At 34.3% G+C, this 20975-nt stretch overlaps 2 protein-coding genes across 8 annotated transcripts in view; both read left to right on the top strand.

Moving 5' to 3' along the window:
* Window positions 1-20975, top strand: part of LOC144968615 (delta(14)-sterol reductase TM7SF2-like) — a 48259-nt gene that overhangs the window by 2667 nt on the left and 24617 nt on the right. Inside the window, exon 1 of one of the 7 annotated variants that reach the window (XM_078907123.1) lies at window positions 5048-5178. The exons of 2 other annotated variants lie outside the window; for them this stretch is intronic. The gene's annotated coding sequence lies outside the window, so the exon portion shown is untranslated. Of the gene's footprint in view, window positions 1-5047; window positions 5179-5602; window positions 5821-6084; window positions 6187-20975 lie in introns of those variants that run through there. 4 more of the 7 variants (XM_078907133.1, XM_078907165.1, XM_078907143.1 and 1 more) reach the window with 4 other exon arrangements.
* LOC144966914 (delta(14)-sterol reductase LBR-like) lies at window positions 9097-20880 on the top strand. The gene is made up of 11 exons (XM_078904009.1): window positions 9097-9111; window positions 9620-9736; window positions 10031-10113; window positions 10633-10694; window positions 11409-11492; window positions 13254-13463; window positions 13880-14103; window positions 15793-15961; window positions 16617-16691; window positions 19977-20099; window positions 20723-20880. The coding sequence occupies exons 1-11, from the start codon at window positions 9097-9099 to the stop codon at window positions 20878-20880; spliced, it is 1320 nt and encodes a 439-aa protein (XP_078760135.1).

The following is a 20975-nucleotide window of genomic DNA, read 5'->3' as shown; positions in this document are numbered from 1 at the left end:
ACCACCACATCACTACCTCAACTACTACAACCACCACCACAATAGCATCACTACCACTACTACTACAACCACCACAACCACATCGTCATCACGACCACTACTACTACAATCACCACCATATCATTACCATTACCACTACTACTACAACCACCACTACCACCATATCATTACCATTACCACTACTACTGCAACCACCACTACCACCATATCATCACCATTACAACTACTACTACAACCACCACAGCCACATCATCATCACTACCACTACTACTACAACCACCACCACATCATCATCACTATCACTACTACTACAACTACAGCCACCACCACATTATCATCACTACCACTACTACTACTGCAACCACCACCACCATATCATCATCATTGAAATATTTTTTAATTTTTTAATTGAGCTTTATATAGTGCAATATCTACTAAATGTGCTCAAAGCGCTTTACAAGGGGTCCCTGGTCAACATTTAACATGTAGGACGGGACATAACGCCTGTTAGGCGATATTACAATTTTTCGGACAAAGACAACTCTGTTAACGGCCAGGTACTCATTTTACACCTGAGTACGGTGAGAGAATGTGAGTAAAGAGCCTTTTCCAAGGACTCAACTATGCGCCGAGCGCGAGGCTCGAACCCAGGACCTTCCGATCCGGAAGCGAGTGTCATACTACTAGACCACATAGCCGCATCATTACCACTACTACTACAAACACCACCACCACATCATCATCACGACCACTACTACTACAACCACCACCACCACCATATCATTACCATTACCACTACTACTACAACCACCACCACATCATCATCACTACCACTACTACTACAACTACAATCATCACCACCATCACATCATCATCACTATTACTACTACAACTACAACCACCACCAACACCACATCACCTCACTAACACTCAGTACTACAATCACTACCATTAGGTTTTGGAGCTTTACTTCATTTGAAATAAGGAAACTTCGGAATTGTATTTGGCATTGTGTTTATATATCATAATATAATTCTAATCAGTTATCTATTTAGAACTAGATACTATACAATATGTATGCCAAATACCACCCCAATTCCCCTTTCTTGTTTGCGGGAATTCCTCTTTCGGCATTGAAATTGAGTGTGAGAGAGTCATCACTACACACATAAACAACAGAAACAATTTAAAAACAAGACTATGACACGCAACCACTCACACACGACGCTATACTATTTATCCTTTTCTCTATATAGAATAGGACAAGACAAACAATAGCTTGACTCTCGCTACACTTCGCATTGATGTTTGTCGTCTCACGAGTTCAACTCTCGGTCGACCTGTCAATATTCCTTTTTGCCTCGGACGTAATCATTAATAGAATGTTGTGTGGTTTTGACCGTGAAGAAAACCTTAAGAAGTCACATTTATATCATTTTAGAGAGATCGTTTTGAATAATTTTGAGTTAAACGAGCGAGCAGCAACTTGTTTTCATGAACGGCCGATCAGCGCTTGTTTACTATAGTAACGCGATTCCCAGCCAACATCAAAATGGCGGATATTTTTCTCATCGAGGCCGCTGGTTGGTTAGCCAATAAGAGCACCGTACGGTTTCCATTTGGGTAAATTCCTTGGTGTATATATATATATATATATATATATATATATATATATATATATATATATATATATATATATATATATAATGTAAATTTTCACTCACATTTTTTGCCGAGACGACTCGTTTCTGTGTTTTTCCTTTAATTCACACTTCTTCAGTCGGCACAATCCAGAAAAGGAAAAACACAGAAACGAGTCGTCTCGGCAAAAAATGTGAGTGAAAATTTACATTATATATTAGCTCTAACCACCATTATCGAGCACTTTCGTACCTACAAGTACCCACCAACACTCATATATATATATATATATATATATATATATATATATATATATATATATATATATATATTTATCTGTCTATATCACTTTCTTTCGGACGCAATAACCTTCACGTCTATTTCTATTGATATTGATAGCGCGAAGACTTTTCTCGTACTGATCCGATTGCAAACCAATGTTACGAAAATAATAGTCTTATTGAATAACGCTGTTTGGGGTTTTATCAACGATGGTAGAAGGCTTCGACCATGTTTGGTTTTATCTAAGCTGTATGATTATGGCAATGGCCAAGTCACTGACTTGACGATGGATTAGGAAAAACTTAAGAGGCTTCTGGGACTTGGAGTTGGATGCAATGGGAGGAAATCTCACAAAAGTGATGCGACATGAGCCGTGCAAATTTGTGATCGAAATGATAGAAAATAGATAGATAGATAGATAGATAGATAGATAGATATATAGATAGATAGACAGACAGATAGATAGATAATAGATAGATAGATAGATAGATAGATAGATAGATAGATAGATAGATAGATAGATAGTGTATATGTGTTTGTGAGTGTGTGTACATTCTGTGTGTGTGTGTGTGTGTGAGAGAGAGAGAGAGAGAAAGAGAGAGAGAGAGAGAGAGAGAGAGAGAGAGAGAGAGAGAGAGAGAGAGAGAGAGAGAGAGAGAGAGAGAGAGAGAGAGAGAGATCTGGAATTAAAAGAAGTTTGAGCAATAGATTTTGGAATCGTTATTCTACCAGTTCCTCATCTGCAAGATTAAGACACAACAGACGATTTAATTGGTGTTCACCATGCTGACCGTCATTTTTATTCATTTGTAAACCGTATTGTTACAACTATAGATAGTATGCGTTTGGCTAAGAAGCTCACAACATTGCCATCCGGAAGTATAACGGATCAACATACAAAACCATGTGTCACCATGCACTTTTATTGTCTGGATAATACAGTTCAGTGAAAATTACTCATAAACGTGGATGGCAAAAATCAATTACAAAGACCCGAGTGACGTCAACTTCATTCTAAGTATAGAACATTCCAACGGTCAATGTTATGGTGGTGGTGGTTCTGTGTTATCTATTACATTATCTAGTACATAAGAAAGACAAGCGATTACGGGGGTCGTAAGTCACTGGATGGATGGAAAGATCGGAAAACATAGACCCCGGCGTTTGTGTCTCCACAAAAGACAGTGAAGCCAAAAATCTCTTACATTTGACTCTTCCAAGTATGAGTAAATAAAAAAAGGCCTAATATGCAATTTGTATTGAGTGAAATTGAAATGGGTTCAAAGTAGGGAGAGTTAATTATTGAGGCGTTGTGATGACAGGCTTTGGGCATTATGATTATGGTATTCAAGTTGATATAAAAATAAATATTGTAAGATAACCGATTTTGAATTGAGATGGAAACGTCATATTTATGCACTTAGGGAGCGTTCACATATTACGTCATCAAAAATTTGCCCTTTTTAGACCCCCCCCCCTCCCCCAAGTCATCACTTGTCATCATTGACCTGACACCCCCCCCCCCCAACAGATGATGACGTCATCTAATTTAATAAAAACTAAAAGATAACTTTAATTTCACAATATTTATTATTCGTTTTTCAAACCATAAACATTGATTATCAACGTTTGATAAAACACATTCAGACATTTTATTAATTTCAGAAACTGTTGATAATTTATGTCTTAAGATACAATGGGGACATAAAATTTAAATTTGCAAAGATAAAATCTAACAAACATTATTTAAATTAGGCTACTTGGTGCAGGTGCTATTTAAAAAAATTCAGAAAGTGTAATTTAAAATAGTATAGGAGGCAAATTATTTTATAGCATATTAGTCTTTTAGTGGAATGAATTTCTGTTTCAATTTCCAAACATAAAATTAATTGATTCAAAAATGTTTCTGCCTTGGACCTCTGGCAATGTACTATAAATAGTATCATCAATTTCATCTTCATCGTCATCATTTTCTCCCATTTGCTGTTCTTCATGTATGCCGCATTTTCGTGAATGATCTTTCATTGCTGTGATCGAGGAGTGATACAATGAACATTTAGGGCAAGTTCGCCTTTTGAGAAGTGATACTCCTTTCCCATTTTGTTTCTTGAGAGATGGGCAATACTCATCATAGCAATTTATCTTTAGCTGTTTTGAAAGGAACATACTTTGAAATAGGCTTAATTTGCCTATGTTTTGATGACATCATCTTGGGTCTGACCCCCCCCCCCCATGTCAACACATGTCAACATTTGGTAGACCCCCCCTCCCCCCCTAGCTGATGACGTAATATGTGAACGCTCCCTTACTGACTTTACAAAAACGTTTTGTGATTTTGTCGGTTTTGAAGTTGGGAACAGGATTGATGGGTTAAAAAAAAAAGTTTCACTCAATCATTAAAAGAAAAAAAGAAAGTAGAGCATTTATATAGCGCAATATCTACTGAAACGTGCTCAAAGCGCTTTACAAAGGGTCCCTGGCCAACAGCAACACGTACCTAACATATAGAACGAGACATGACACCTGCTAGGCGATATTATATTTTTTTTTCCGACAGACAACGCTGTTAACGGTCAGGTACTCATTTTACACCTGAGTACGGTGAGAGAATGTGAGTAAAGAGCCTTTTCCAAGGACTCAACTATGCTCCGAGCAAGGCTCGAACCCAAGATCTTCCGATCCGAAAGCGAGTGTCATACCATAAGACCACAAAGCCGCATTAAACTGGAATTCAACATATGTCATGGTCTACTTTTTCGAGTTGTATGTGTAATATTGTTGATTAAATACCGTGTAAAAGACTGCTTATTCATGACATTGCATAATAGTAATAGGGATGGGGTGAGGGAGGAGGGAAATATCGAAGGGACGAAATTGACGCCACTGAGGTATTTGTTATTGTTTTTAGACAGCCATTTTAATGAGTTCTCACTAAACTCTATCAGACTATAAACGTTTGAAGTTACACAAAGTTTTGTGTATTGGTGCGTTATAATCGGCTGGTGGATGTTGTGAGCATTTTAGCTAAATGCATAGTCAATAGGCTTTGAGGGCGAAGGAGTCACCAAAGGACACATGACGGATCGCACACATTGTGTTAAGTCGACTTTGTGTGTAGCTTGCCATTGCCGAGTGAAATTGTCTGCACCAATGGGAGTCCTCATATCTAGATCTATCAAGTTTTCAACCAATGAAATCATAACCCGCCAACCGCTGTTGAGTGTTAGTAGTTGTAATCCGGCGTTTCCCCGATAGGTATGTTTTATTGATATTATTGATGTTAATTATATTTAGTTGGATGTTGGAACTATTACAAAAACCCTTATAAAAAGAATTATTGGTCAAATCAAACAAACCAAAATTTGCACGAAAGCAGCAGTTAGTGTTCATTCGAGTTTACTTTCAAATTTTACTTTTTTTGAGGCGGTTGAGGCTGAGGTCAGCCAGCAGTCCTGTCCTCAATTTCCTCTCTAAATTCTAAATTGAAACTGCTGTGATCGTCATTCATTTGGCAATTTTGTCATTATATTGTTGACTGCATTTTCTCCCAATATACTAGTATAGTTAGCTTGCCAATAATGTGTCATAATTTTCGGTTCAATTCTGCTTTGCTTCTTTGTTGATGTTTGACCCGAACCCCGACATCGTTTGTTTACGTGACCTACTTTGGTTCCGAATCGCGTCCTTCCGGATCCCCTTCCCGAAGCAAACCGTCGAAGGGGTGGTTACTTTTTCGATTTTTCTCACGATTCGAAAACCTTTTGCGGCATTTGCGATCGTCCTCTTATTACCAATAAAACATTAGATGGACGAACTCTGATTTGATCCATATTTCCAAATGATTCTATTATTGAATCTAAATGCTATGTATTTTGAATCGATGATAAGACTAAAAGAGTTTGATTACATTTTCATTTGTTTACTTTTTCCTATTATTCCTATTCCTTACCTTACTGTGTTGCGAAAACTGAAACCTCGACAAGCTAATAAAGCATTTGTTTCTCTGCTTCTAGACTGTAGAAAATTCCCCACCTAGTATTCTTATGCTTTCTCCTCAATCCCACCCTTAGATCTACAAAGTATATTACTTATACTTATACAATTTGAAATTAAAATATTTCTTTATTTTTTTTCAAACTTGTACAACTACAACTCTGCTCTAGATACTTACTCACTGAGTTAAGTTGAAGCATAAGTAAGCCATAAGCGCTCAAACTTCAAACTCAAACTCAATCACGATCACCACCACAGTTACAGTTACAGGTCACCTATTGATGGTCATTGTACCTCCATCTTCTAATAAAGTTCTATCACCCAGTCAGACACTCATTTTCACTTCTATTTGACATGGCACTTGGCTTGTGACCTGGGCTTGAGTTTGAGTTTTGTGGGCTCCACAAAAAGCTCTCTCCTCACATTTTCTCTCCATACTCAGGTGTGAAATGAAGAGTAACTCGCCAGTAATAGCGGTGTCTGTTATCATCATTATCTGCATCTCCACCATCATTTTAATGAAATAATCACACTGCAAGAATAGAATTTAAAATTCTATCCCAACAATGCTGATTTGATGTAAAGATTTAACTTTTACTTTTACAAACCAAACAGTTTTTTAAAATCTGCGAATCCAATCTGATAATAGTCCTCATAATTAAATGCGTGACTCTTTGTAAAGCGCCTTTTGCAATTTGCGGAATTCATTTCTGTTCCACTATTCCCGGGGGGGGGGGGGGGGGGGTAGAAAAAGACCAGACTGAGAGATAGAAAAAGGAACTTCAGACGTCAAAACCACATCTTCATCTATTATTGTAGTTGTAGTGAATGCACTAACACATTGGATAGGGGGTATGGAGGTGGTTAATGGTTGCACAGGACAATAAGATTTACAAGTTTACATTTACAGAACATTACTTTTTTCCACTGCTTGCGACTTTATGACATAGTTTAATACATCATGCTTTGAAGTCATTACAAGTTACAAGTCTTTGGCATGGGATTTGCCCTTTTCAATCATCCATTAAAAATGCCGTGTTTTAAACCTCATGTGATATTTTTCTATGCACAAGATAGGCCATGTTAGATGTAGATGGCTGTTACAGACCTGTAACTTATTCCAATTTTTTTTGGAGACAATTTTGGCCAATTTCAGATTTTTAATTCTGGTTTTGGATTTTTCAAGGAAAAATGATATAAACACTTATGTGACATTTTCCTCAACAACCTGTTCAAGCGGAACTACATTACATAATTTATAAAGCATATTGAGATGCAGATGACTATGCATATGGAGCTAAGTTTTTCTCTCTCTAAATATTGGATATATAGATATTTTTGTTTGTTGCCTGTTGCAGGTCTGCTATTGCATTCATATAATTTAACTACCAAGCAAAGGCAAAGGTCATTGACTTATTATATACCTACTCACAAAGGTTCTGCATGATAATGGTAGAGATGACGTGTGTTGTTAGGTTTCAGAGCTATGCTGTTAATCTTTCTGTATTACAAAATTTGCACTGCCTTGCACATGGTGCAGTTGATAGGGATTATATCAATATTAAGAAATAGCAACATTTAATTTCTTTTTGCACATCGATGAATTTTCAATCATTTTGTGTTAAAACAGGTACGCCAAAATTGTGATTCATCTTTGCCCATCACCATCACAATTCTGCCTTTTTCAAATTTTTATATGAATAAAAAATACTCACCAGACCCATTACATCAACATCCCTACCACCACTACTACTACAACCACCACAACGTCATCATCCCTACCACCACCACTACTAGAACCATCAATTTTGCTAAAACCATCATCACATCATCATCTTACCACGACTACAACTACCACCATAGCATCGTCCCTACCACCACTACTACTATAACTATAACCAACACCACATCATCATCCCTTCCACAACTACTACTACAACTACCACCACCATCATTAATGAAATAAAAATTTATAGGTTATATAGTGTTGTGGAAGGGTCATGATCTACAGGTTGAATCCTTTTTTGTTACCAGTCATTCTCACCCCTGGTGTTAAAAGTTTACTTAACTCGTCTTATTTGTTGGCCGTGAATTTATGATTATATTGTTATAATCATTAAAAAAAAAGTTTTCCCCGTTTCTTTTCACAAAGATTTTCATGTTATTTTGTGTTCGTGGGCTTTTTCTTTTCGTGTTTCAAGACAGGATATTGTCACGGTAATTGTATGCTTTTTATATTATTTTTTTGTTAGTGATTTTTATGTTATTTTATAAAAGAACTTTTTAATCATTTGATTAATTGTTTTTACTGTTATGATCTAGAGAAAGTTTTAAAAGTCCTTAGGTAACTGACAATGTTTTTTAGTTTTGGATATCTGTCATGCAGTTATTCAATTTAGTATATTTTTAACGGTTTATTTAATTTATAGGAAGTTGCACTGCCTTTACTTTGAGATGCAACTTTCCTTTTGATTTTTTGATCCTTTCCTATCTAGTTAATTACCATTTTGCTACTGCACAGTATGAGGTACACTTACCTTAGGTCATTTTATGTTACTTATCAAGGTTAGAGAGGTTTACGTTTTCATGATGATACAACCAATTTTCACAATTTATTTCTTTTTTTTTTTAATTAACAAATTCATTCAGAATTATAGAAGATTCTTGAAATTTCAAATTATATGGTCTTTGATTTTGGATTAAAAAAAATTATTTATGAAAATCATACATTTTATTGTTCAGTTACGCAAGGACTACACATGTTTAAAAATAATGATCATGCCAATATTAATATATTTATATCCATTTATGAACCCCCCCCCCAAAAAAAAAAAAACAAAAAAAAACCCCAAAAACCCCAAAAACCTAGTTTTTCAACGTAAATATGCAGTTCTCATTTATTTATTTCCTTTTTTGTTATTGTTCACTTCTGAATCCATGTATTTTCTTTATAAATGATAGTTTCCTGTTAACCAAATGAGGAAGCATTATAAAAGAATATCGCCCTATAGTAATTTTTTAAAGATGAGGTAGCAAGAGAGTTTATTTCTAAGTTTCCAAGAAATTTTAATCACTTCTAATAAGGGATACATGGTGATGTCATTTCCTTTCAATCAATTGATTTAATTCATTACTTTTTTCTTCTTTAACATGTTATTCACAGCAATTTTATCCAGCAAAATGCCACCTTTTAAGGTAACTTATTTGTCTTCATAGTCCTTAGTATTAGTTTTCACTTTTACACATTTTCCCACTTACTCGAAAGCATCATATGCAGTTGCTCCACTGTAAAAATAATGTTGAAAACAAGGACCAGCTGTCTGTTGCACACAAAAGTAACTGTCTTCTCCAAATGTTTGCTATTACAAGTTTTGATTAAAATCAAAAATTTGATTTTAGCATCTTATTGATGCCATTTAAAAATAATAACTTTTTTTTAGATGTGGTCTGCAGGTTGATTCATAAAGGTAACTTAAACATAAAGCTGAATAGTTAACTAAGTAGTTGTGCCGGTTAGAATATATGCACTGCTTTAGGCAATCAATCTTTAAGTATTATTTTAAAAAAAAAAACAATTGGACATGTAGAGACATGAAGGTTAATCCTATATTTCTACACACTTGTAATTTTGTGTTTTGGTAACTTTTGATTAATTTTTTTTTAGTTTTTCACACATTAATGTATAAATCACATTGTTTTTCAGAAATATGATAAGGAAAGCATGTATGATGAAATGCCCTTGAAAATGCGACTTTTATCATTGCTTTTAATGGTGTTTGGACCTCTTTTTCTTGTGTTTGTCAACCTTCGTTGTGAAAAGGTAATAAATATTAAGATTCCAAGATGTTCAATTTAAAATCAAACACATTTTATGCTTCACTAGTTTATGAACATAGTAACTATTGTTAACAAGTTAAACATTATGGACAATCCAGAGTTTAGTGATGGTATAATAATGATATAAGTAAAAATCATGATCTCATGATCAGGTCTAGTTGTCTTGACATATAGGATAAAGCAGTTGTTAAAGTCAAATTTTTGTGCATATGAGGGTCACTAGATAAGTTTGGGTATAAGTATAGGGAATAATGGATTACCATCAATTTTTTTACAGCTTCTCAAAGAACTCTCCTTGAGCTTGGATGCAAAGTTTCACCCTCTTAAAACAAGAATCAAAGCAGTTTTACCACATTTTCGGTGTGGCTGAAATATCATCTTCAAATGCCCTTACAGCATCTTCAGCAATCTCAAATTTAATTCACAAAGTTTTTCCTTGACAAAAGGGAACAAAAAGAAGTCACTGGAGGCCAGATCGTGAGAATATGGAGGGTGGGTTAGGATTTGAACGTTTTTAGTCAAGAACTGCACTGTTGCAATGGCTGTGTGAGTACTAGAATTGCCATGGTGCTATAGCAACCCCTTTGTGCCTGTCTTTGGACGCCGTTTTCTCCACTTCTCTAAAGCTGTTGCTATGCAGTGGTTAACATGCCAAGCTAAGGTGATTGTGTGTCTGTCTTGGGAGTGATACTGTGGCGATGTAACCTTTTAAATTGAAAAAGCTAGCCATCATTTGCTTTCCAAAGCTGCGAGAATGCTTGAATTCCAGAAGTAGAATCTCACCAGGAAAGAGCCACACTCTAGATTGGCGCTTTATTTCCAAATCATACATATAACTCCATGTTTCATTATAAGTCACAATGTTTTCCACATTTCTAGATCAACCTTCTTCGAACTGATGAAGGGTAGTGGTGCAAAATTGAACATGTTTTTGTTCATTGGTGAGGCACCCTAAGAGCGGAACCTTCATACCTTTAAAGTATTGGTGCAGTATCTTCCAGCCAATAAGTGATGAAATGCCCAAGAAATGCTCTATCTCATGATATGAAATAAGTGCATTAATATTAATCATAGCCTTTTGGCAAACACCGACTTTTCCATTTCAGCACATGCAGGTCAATCTTCATGGTCATCATCTTTGAGGGATTACCTACCTCTTTTAAATTCACCAAACCAGAAATGAATTTGAGATTTTGATGGATCCGATTCCAAAATTAGATTGTGCAAAGTTTCATAGCAAATGGTTACCTTTAACCCTTTCAAAATGTCATTATAAATCATGGCTTGAAAATCGCGTCTATTGAGCTCCGTTTTTGTTGACACAATTAATGGGATTTGACGTCATAGAGTTCTTAATGTGCTCAAATTGTGAACATAAATGAATAAAAATTTGCGAGAATTTCCTCTAAAGGATGTTTATAGTTTGCAGAAAGAATAAAAGATCTATCTTTACTGCTTCTACCCGATTCCGGAAACTTATCTAGTGACCCTCGTACAAATTTAATAACCTCAGTCTGAATGGACAAGCTATAACAACAATAATAATAAAATATCTGTATGATTGGCCTGTTATCTATTCCAGAATCAGTGTGTCCTCCTGCAGTTCCCAATGGTAGTGCCAACACATTTTTCTGCTTATTTCTCATTGAATGCAGTAATCTTGATGGGATCTTTCTTCAGCATTATGCTTCTTGTCAATAGATTCTCAACGAGTGATCAAATGAGAGGAAGGAGGAGAGGTAGGTTGAGTTATCATTTTAACAATAAGAATTTATCCAGTCGCTTGGTTTTTGTTGCAGTAAGACTTGTTAGAATGTTTTATTTGTGCCTATATTCTTAACTTATTCTGATCTTAATTTATTTACTCGAATTTATAATACTCAATATGCAAATCAATTTATACATTTTATTACTTTCACATTATACACACTTTACCACCTAGTTATTTGCTAACTTATTGTCATGTCTGTTCTACACGTCTGTGTGACTTATGATTTTATACATTAAAATATATATAAATGTTTTTGTTTTATGATTTAAAGAATCAATCAAAAGTACCTGAAATATGATGCTATTATTAAAGGCAACTTCCATAATGATTTTAATTTTAGTATGTTGATTTGGAAGATGATTATTTTCAAGTTTAGAATAACAGGAGTGTTTTACAGTTGTTGTTGCCTAAATGCCAGCCAGTTTTCATCTAAATTTTGTAAAATTTGGCTAATTTGGTAAAACAGAATAATTTCACTTTGAAAAATAACTCTAAATGCCCTCTTTTCAAAATGCAATTCGCTTAAACGTTGGCTTTGAAGAAAAGTTTGGCAATTAAAAAATTAATTTAAAAATTACTCTCCATTTAAAAAAAGAATTGATTCATCCTTGTTGCAAGGGTCTTATCTGATATCTATTAATTTATTTTTTGGAAAAAATTTGCAATCAATGAGCAGTTTTAAATACCTGATTGTAACTAAACCTGCTCATTGATTTCATATCTATATATGTATATATATGCATGCATATTCTCTCTCCGGTCAATACTTTTCAATTAGTTTTTCAAAACTGTAAAATTAAAATGATATTGTTAAGTGTATATATATATATAGTCCTCTATTCTAATTTTTTTAGCAGCTTAAGGGACGGTTTGGGTCTTTTCTTTTTAAAAAATCAATTACTTGTATTGGGTGGTTTTGATCATTCTGTATTGTCATTATAGAATAAAAAACATTTTTGGTGAAAGAAGTACATTATCTGCGTTGATACCCGTTTTATGGGGTCCGGCATCAAAAAGTATAACAATCTTGCTGAAAACTTTCCACAAAAATTTGAAGGAATAACCTACATATTTTCCCCTCTTATCAACATTGTAGCATTTTGTGTCACCAAAGAGAGATTTTACAGCTTTAGTTAATGGGATTTGTATAAGAACATTATAAAGTTGCGAATCAAAATTTTATGACAAAATTGATCTTAAAAATGTATAATTTGGATTAAAAGTAAAAAAGAACACAAAAAAACACATACCCTACCAAAAAATATTATCTATGGTGACATAATGCATTATCTCTGATTATTGTGACATTTTCAAATAATTTTATGGAATAGATTCTGAGCAAAATTTGACACAGTATCGCATACCCCTAGAAAAATGATATTGAGAAAATAGCAAAATAACTTTCCGTTTTTCATACTTTTCTTACTACCCATACCCCTTTCAATCTTGTTTTTTGTTCCTTTATAGTATATTTTGAGAAGTTGCACTTCTAAGATAATAAAATATCGTTTTCCACCAAAATCTCAAAATCAATTTTTTAAAGGATTTTTCTAATAATTAGAGCCAAACCAACCCTTAAGAGGTTTCCATACTCAAATCCATAATTAAAAAAAAAAAATTCATCTTCCTCTTTACTGGTGATAAAATAAAGCAAGATCACAAGTACTCTAAAATCCCTAAATACTAACAAACAGGTTGCTATTGTAATAAATCTCTTTTATCCTTTCAGAGTTTAGTACATCACCAGTATCTCCTACCTTTGGGTTCCTTTTAGGCCTGTCCATGTTGATGGCATGTGTTGCATACATCAAACCAGAATATATACTAAAGGTTCGAGCTGAATATTTGCGACTGCTTTGCACAACCATAGTTTTCAGCTATGTCTTCTCTTTTGGCCTAGCACTTTTGTACAAGATATTCTACACGTCAAGGGAAAGAGGTGATGATGAATTTAAATTATTTTAAATTGTTCTGACTTTTGCCACTATTTCTCGTAGGTTCGAATTTCCCTGTATTTAGTGGTTAGAAATGAATTAAGGTTCCGCTTAAACCTCATTATATTCTAATTTTTAAGACAAATTAATATTAACATTACTACATCCATCATTATCACCTCCACAGCCATTACAAAATCACTACTGTCACCACCACTGGCACAACATCATCATCATCACTGCCACCATTGTCACCACCTCCACAATTATCATTATCATCACTATCATTATTACTCTACTACCACCATCACCCAGAAATGCCAAACTATTGTTTCACCGGAAAGAAATCATCAGGTATTTCATAATGGATGATTTGTTTCAGAATGTGAACCATTATTGTTTTGATTTTAATGCTCCTCAGATTACTGCTTCCCTATGGGCTTTTTCCATGGATATAACAGTAAAGTGAAACTGGGCAAAGTGAATTTGAAGTATTACTTCTACGTTAATGTTGGGATGGTGTTGTGGGCCTTGATGGACTTGTTGATCTTTATCAGCTTTGTTGTACAGAAACCTGTTACAGCACCTCTGTTATTCGTCTTCTCGACACAGTACATCTTTGTCCTCCATACTTTACTTTATGAGGTAATCACACTTCTATTTTGTAATCAAATATTTATATGCAATGCAGCACGAAAATTTCAAACAAGTCGGGACCAAGTCTATTTGTTTCTGTGTTTTTGAGATTTCCATGTTGAGTATTTTACATAGAATGTGAGGGAGATAAATGTGGGTGGTTTTTATAAAGTCTCATTCTCATTATACTGAGGTGTAGCATTTTGGTTCTTGTCTAATTCATGGGTGGAATAAGGTTCTACTTTGTAAGTTCTACAATAAGAAGACAAAGTCAGCATTTCACTTACATTGTTGATTACACACTCAGCACGCAATATCTTTACCCAGAGCTGCCAACCTACCGCAGAAATTGCGGAATTGTACGCATTTTCAGCGATTGTACGCTTGTACGCATTTCCCCCAAGATTGTACCCATTTTCAATGTATGGATTTTGTGTTATGCTGTTATTCATATTATTACTAGCCTATTGAGAAACCTTGGTGACCAAGTGGATATTCATATATTTTTTGACCAATTATGATCTTCATGCTGGGAGGTAGAATTCTGAAAGGATTGGATTATAGTCTTGGGAACATCATTGTTGCTGCAATTGAGCTTGTGTGGTGTGACTTTATGAAAGTATACATTCCTCTTACTTTCACAATGGTTAGTTTCCGTCAATTTCAGGATTGTACCCATTTTTATAAAATCTCCCCCATTTTGAGGTCCCATTGTACACATTCTAATCAGATTGGGTTGGCAGCTCTGTCTTTACCTATGAATCCAGTACTATCAGTCCTCACTTATCTCCATCTACACCTCTCCTCTCACACCGTCCTCAGCTTCCCCAATCACTAACTAGTCTGCCATTGTTTCTGGTACATGCACTGGTCAAACATGCTTCACGCACCCCCTCAACACACTCACTCAAGACAAATGCATCTTAATGCTACATGGGGAGTTATGCATGGTAGCTTTTGTTTCCATTCAATGCAATTTTATCAACGAATTCAAATGTGATTGTCCAGCTTGTGGAATATAATACAAAGATTTTATTGCTCACGAAACGATTAAAATAGAGAGATTAAAAGGGGTAATTGAGAAGTATTATGGATTCCATACTGCATTGTAAAATGAGTTTGCTATCAGAAAGACTAATAAATTATTAATATTTTTTTTTTGCTCCAAGCCAAAATTGGCAAAAATAAGTTTAATCTCTAAGATTTGGCTTTTTATACCATTAGACAAACATTGGATTGTTTAAAAAATATTTTCATTTTACTAAAATGACTCAAATGACTTAAAAAATATTATCTATAGGGCTCTGAGAAATTTTCTTGTATTGTCTTTTGCTGATATTGCTCTCTCCCTTTGTAATTCTGTCCCAATATATTTTCAAAAAAATCCAAAAGTGAAGTTAACTTTATAAGACATTGAAACCTATATCAATGATTTAAATTTCTTTTTTTTTTCTTTTTTTTTTTCATGAAATGATGGTCTAATCACATATTGTTTTTTTTAGGTAGCTTTGTCTGATTTCCTTATGTGATTTGAATTTTGTTGTGTCTTGTTATTATATAGACCTATTATCACCGGATAAGCATAGTATAATTGATTAACCTTATCATTGCTACAACTACTGCTGCTGTATGAACATTCCTTTTATTTTGTTAACTGTTTTAGTTTTTCATCAGTTGAAATAAATTTTCTATTTACAGAAATTTCTGGTGGACAGGCCGTTCATGTATACTGAAGGTCTTGGTTTCTCTTGGCTAATGAGAGTGATTCTGTTCACACCATTCCTATTCTCTTTGCCTCTTTTGTATGCATCTTCCACAGAGATAACAATACCAAAGCCTGCCATGTTGGCAAATTGTGGCCTTTTCAGTAAGTTTTTATGTCTTGTTCACTTGTTTATTTTTATGTAATTTTATGCAGTTTCCAGTTTGCATGGCCTTGTGATTGTTTTTTTTTTTCTTTTGGTTGTTTTTGATTGTTTGTTTATTTGTTTTACTATTTTTTAAGTGTCATTCCATGTTGATGTAACTATCTGAAGACCACTCTAATCCCCTTAGGAGTTTTTAAAGAATCAGTATATTGTCAAAGAGCTTGCTCACATATTTGGAGTAAATTTCCAGTTCGGCAATCAAGAGTTACACTGAAGTGTACTAATTAGTTTCGTGATTAAGGAAAATTTTAAAATCCAATCCCGACATCCTGAGATATTTGAAAGGATAAGGCACAATAAGGATATTTAACCCCCCAGACCCAAACAAATCCCATGTTTCACTTCAACCAAAGTGTTCTTTTACAAATAAGCTTCATGTGTATCTTTTAGATTCAATGAAGTGCTTGATATATCTGTGATTATGGAGGAATTTTTAATCAAATCCTGACACCCTGAGATGTTTGAAAGGACATGACTCAATAATGATTTTACAAAAAAAAAAAAACAATAATCCTCTACTGATCCTAAATTCCATTTCAGTCAAAGCATTTTTTTCTTTACAAAAACACTTCATAAATTTATCTTTTATTACAGTGTTTGGATTTGTGATCTACGTCAGTTCACTTCATCAAAGAGAAAGCTTTAATACCAGTCTCTCAACACAAAGAAGTAAGTGGGTCCTTTACTAATGATTAGTATATTAATGATTTTGTACATTTCTGTGAGAGAAACTGGAGGAAAAAAAGGAAATGTTAGACAAAAATACCTTTTTCATCTTATAGGAATGAGGGCAGAGAGAATTGAAGTGTAATGTAATTTATTAATTCATTTTATATACACTCCAGCACGGTTTCCTCGAACACATTCGGATGTCCCAAAGTTTTTCCTTATTATTCTTTGTTATCACTCCATTCCTTCCTCGAACTAATTTGTGCCTTGACATTAGTTTCCTCAAACTGATTTCAGTTGTTTGTTTTTTTTACTTTTAAGATTCACCCCGACAAAAATCGACAATGGCCAAATATTCATGGGCAGGCTAGTCAATCAAGACTGACCTCAGTCAGTAAAATCCAATCGTTGTGAAGGAAATGACAGGCCTGTCCGTTTTGCAGGTTGTTTTCAGCTTTGATCTTTATAAATTTGCTGACAAAGAATAAAACATATTTTAGAAATTGCGATTTGGGTGCTATTTATTTGCGGGTGAAAATCATTGACATTGCACTTTGGTGAAAATCAGGAAAAAAATTACGACTTTGGTGATGAAAAATGACTTTGATGACAATTATTGTAAATTTTAAAAATATTATGAATAATTTATAACTCCCTTATTTGTGCACTGATTTTGTCATTCATGGTATCAATTTTATTGTAATAAAGAGATAGGAAGTTCAGAGTTATTATTTCTGATGCGAAATTCTTACTTTCTATTATTTAGCGCCAATAAAAATGTTTGGTAAATAAGGATGCTACCTTCTTTGATCTACTGCCACTATCTATTTGTGTAGAATTGTGAAAACCAGCATCTCAAAGTCTTAGACCGATCACAGGCTTGGCCGAGACAAAGAAGCTACTCACCGTCCGTTTATTACACTATTGTTATGGAAAAAATGTAACATCTTTTTGAGTAGGCCTAATAGCTAAAATCTAAAAGTAAAAAATATAATTGTGAGGAATCTGAAATTCACATTGCTGAAATCAACTTAAAAAAAGAAGAACATAGGTCTTTATTTCAGAAAAATCGGTTAAAAACCAACTGTTTTACTAATAAATTTGATTTAAAAAATTGCTTTTGTTTATTTTAGCTCTTTTTAGCCACTTTTTTTAATTTATCGGCGGATTTTCTTAATTTTCATATCATTGTTTATATCTCAACGAGACGAGATCAGTGATATACTTGGTTTGTTTCAGATGTGACTAGAACATAATTTGGCATTTTTACTTATCAGAAATCCCTGGATAATATATTTATTAAGGTGGTGATTGTGATGCAACTATCCGATGACCGTCTTCTAATGCTTCAGCAATGACTGCAACCATAGTTGACACGTGAGCTGTCAGAACGACCAATCATTGAAGGGTCAAGATTCTCAATGGCCAATCGTTCTTCGATCAAAAAACTTAAGTCTAGTAGTGCTCAGGTCCATTTATGAGGACAAGCATAACTGAGTCAGTGGAGCACCGGTCCAGTATTGAGTACGAGTTGGCTTTGACAACGAGCGGGCCAATCCATTATTGAGGACCAGATCAACCCCGTTTATGAATGGAGTTGTTAACCTTTCTATATTTAGAAATGTAGTAACAATTTAATTGATTCTGATTGGTTAATAGTTTAGCTTTGTCCTTCCAACTTGTTGAAGGCAAGTTAATGACCTTTCAAGTCATAAACGAAGCCAACAAAGAGCTCTTATAAAATGTGTAAAGCCTTGCTCCCTCTCATTCCACCACTCAACTATTTGAAATAGAAAGATGACTGTTACAGGTTTCATAAATTCTTACTAAGTTTGCTCTCTCTCAATAAATATCTAATTTCCCTTTAAGAAAATGTAAAGGTTGTACCATAAAGGGTCTGCAACAATGTTAAATATAACCTATATTGCATTAGGCTATCAGACCTGTCAATATGTGCATGTAGATTTAGATCATTTGGAATTTTAATATTTCTGTTTGAATTTTATGATCTTATACTAAGAGCTATTGACATTTTGTGCTTCTAACTAAAACGTTTTATGCTCCAGTGTGGTAGAGGATACAGATTGTAGACTAGATTAATATCAATTAGGTTTGCTGCTCATTTTTAAGAAGATGCCAAGCTCAGGCTAAAGTGTTGCTTTTCAAGATTCTTGGCTCAAAGAACCTTGCTGCAGTGGCAGCACAAAGTAGAATAGGCATATTTTTCAGTATAATGTAAAAAGAAAAACTACAATTACATCAATTGGTAGATCGACATTGGCTTCCCATATGAAGGCTAAAAAACATTTATCACTATTTGAGGCCAAAACCAAGAATACCATGCTGAACTTCATAAGACTCAGTGTCTTATAAGGTACATGTGGTATTGGTGATAATGGTGATGCTGCTTGTAGTTTATCTAAGTATTCTAAGGTAAGAGTTTAATTTTACATGAGATATGCCCATGGAGATTATTATTCAAGTCTTTACTATGAATTATGATAAATTAATTACTCATTTAAGTGAATATTTAAATTATCTGTTGAATTTAGCCCGTTTATGGCCTATTTTTTGAAACACTGTGAATCCATTCCTTTACCTTTTATCCCTGTTTGGGATGAAAAATCCATGTTTTTGCTCCCTAAAACCCCTTGTTGACATAATCGCATGTTAGCAGGTCTGCAAGTTCACAAAATCTGGATAGTCTGGACCAGTATAAAGTATATAGTGAAAAGTCTATGTCCATATGAATTATGGCAATCTTAGAGGCAATTTTCATGGACAAATGAATTTTTGATTGATAATTGTCATTTTATTAAACACAAATGCATCCAATAACTCAGATGTTGAAATGACATTTTCAGGATAATAATAATAATAATAAAACACATTTATACAGCGCTCATTCTCGTGTAAAACACAATCTCTGGACACCTTACAATATAAATTAATAAATTTTGGAGAAGAAAAAAAAAGAATATACAATGCAATGAATTCATAGCCAAATCAAGGGTTCATAGCGTCAGTAAAAGCAAATACAGTAAAGATGTGTCTTGAGATTCTTTTTAAAGGCAGGTAAAGACTTGCACTCCTTCAGACCAGGATAGTGCTCATTTTAAAATCATTTTCCTGCTTGATCACATATTTCATTTCTAATATAAATGAGTGACTGGTTTCTAAAGTACTGAAGTCCACTTCTTTTTTTTTTTTCTTTTTCTGTATGAGTTATAAAGCACAAAACTCCTTTCTTTTTATAAAATTTGCTCATTTTCATTTCTCTGCCAGGTATGAAGACTATCACAACCAACACTGGAAGACGTCTGCTGGTTGGTGGCTATTGGGGCACTGTACAGAAACCAGACTACCTAGGCTACCTTGTCATGTGGTTGTCATGGACTGTAGCTTGTGGTAAGTCTGATTGTAATGCTTGATAATGGTTCTGAATTGAAGTGAACCTGGCACTGAAAAGTGAGTTTTAAAATATTATTCAGTTATTTTTCACCAAGGTACTATTTACTATACTAAATTCGTGTGTCGTCGTGGGAGGGCTTAGGGGGATCGCCACATATGCTGTCAATATGTGTAGATATTTCTTCTCTATCCTTTTTTCATATAGTGGAGAATCGGTTTGGACTTTCGTTAAGATAACGTTGTGAGGACTTATTTTCAGATTCAAAATGAAATCTCTGCATTTTACAGGAAGTTGAACTTTTGCTCCAATAGCCTGATACATTTTTAATTTAACAGTCTAATGTTTTTTGAGAATTGTTGAAAATTTTATCTGTAGAATGAATTATGTTGATTAAATTTATTGCATTATTGCTGTTAACTTTTTTATTAAATTATAGTATTTGTATTGTGTTATTAATATTGTGCATGTGATCCTCTTTCTCTCTCTCTCTCTCTCTCTCTCTCTCTCTCTCTCTCTCTCTCTCTCTCTCTCTCTCTCTCTCTCTCTCTCTCTTTCTTCTCCACTCCCCACTCTCCTAGCTGTCTCATTCCATAATAGAAATATTTTTTTCATTTCATAGGATTCAGTACTGTGGCATTCATAGCTCTGATGATAGTCTGTGCTACTGTTTTGTTCTGGCTGCATCAACGGGATCACTACCACAGGGAGAGACATGGAAACGCTTGGAACCGCTACACTGCTCATGTGCCTCACAAGATCATACCCATGTTTTATTGAATGTAGAACTTGAGTTTACAACTTTGAATGTTAACATCTGAGGTCCCCTTTTTTTTACCACCATTTGCATCATTTAAAAGATAATTAATTGCCAT

The sequence above is a fragment of the Berghia stephanieae genome, chromosome 1 (genome assembly GCF_034508935.2).
Source record: "Berghia stephanieae isolate SIO BIC M18660-M18661 chromosome 1, UCSD_Bste_1.3, whole genome shotgun sequence".
Taxonomy (NCBI): domain Eukaryota; kingdom Metazoa; phylum Mollusca; class Gastropoda; order Nudibranchia; family Aeolidiidae; genus Berghia; species Berghia stephanieae.
The sequence above is the reverse complement of the archived record's forward strand: the minus strand, read 5'-3'. Positions and strand labels throughout refer to the sequence as shown.

What these genes read in the sequence shown, in the direction of transcription:
- LOC144966914 (XM_078904009.1), top strand. An exon ending in TCCATACTTTACTTTATGAG is followed by an intron (nt 14,104 to 15,792) that starts GTAATCACACTT and finishes TTCTATTTACAG; the next exon opens with AAATTTCTGGTGGACAGGCC. An exon ending in GTCATGGACTGTAGCTTGTG is followed by an intron (nt 20,100 to 20,722) that starts GTAAGTCTGATT and finishes TTCATTTCATAG; the next exon opens with GATTCAGTACTGTGGCATTC.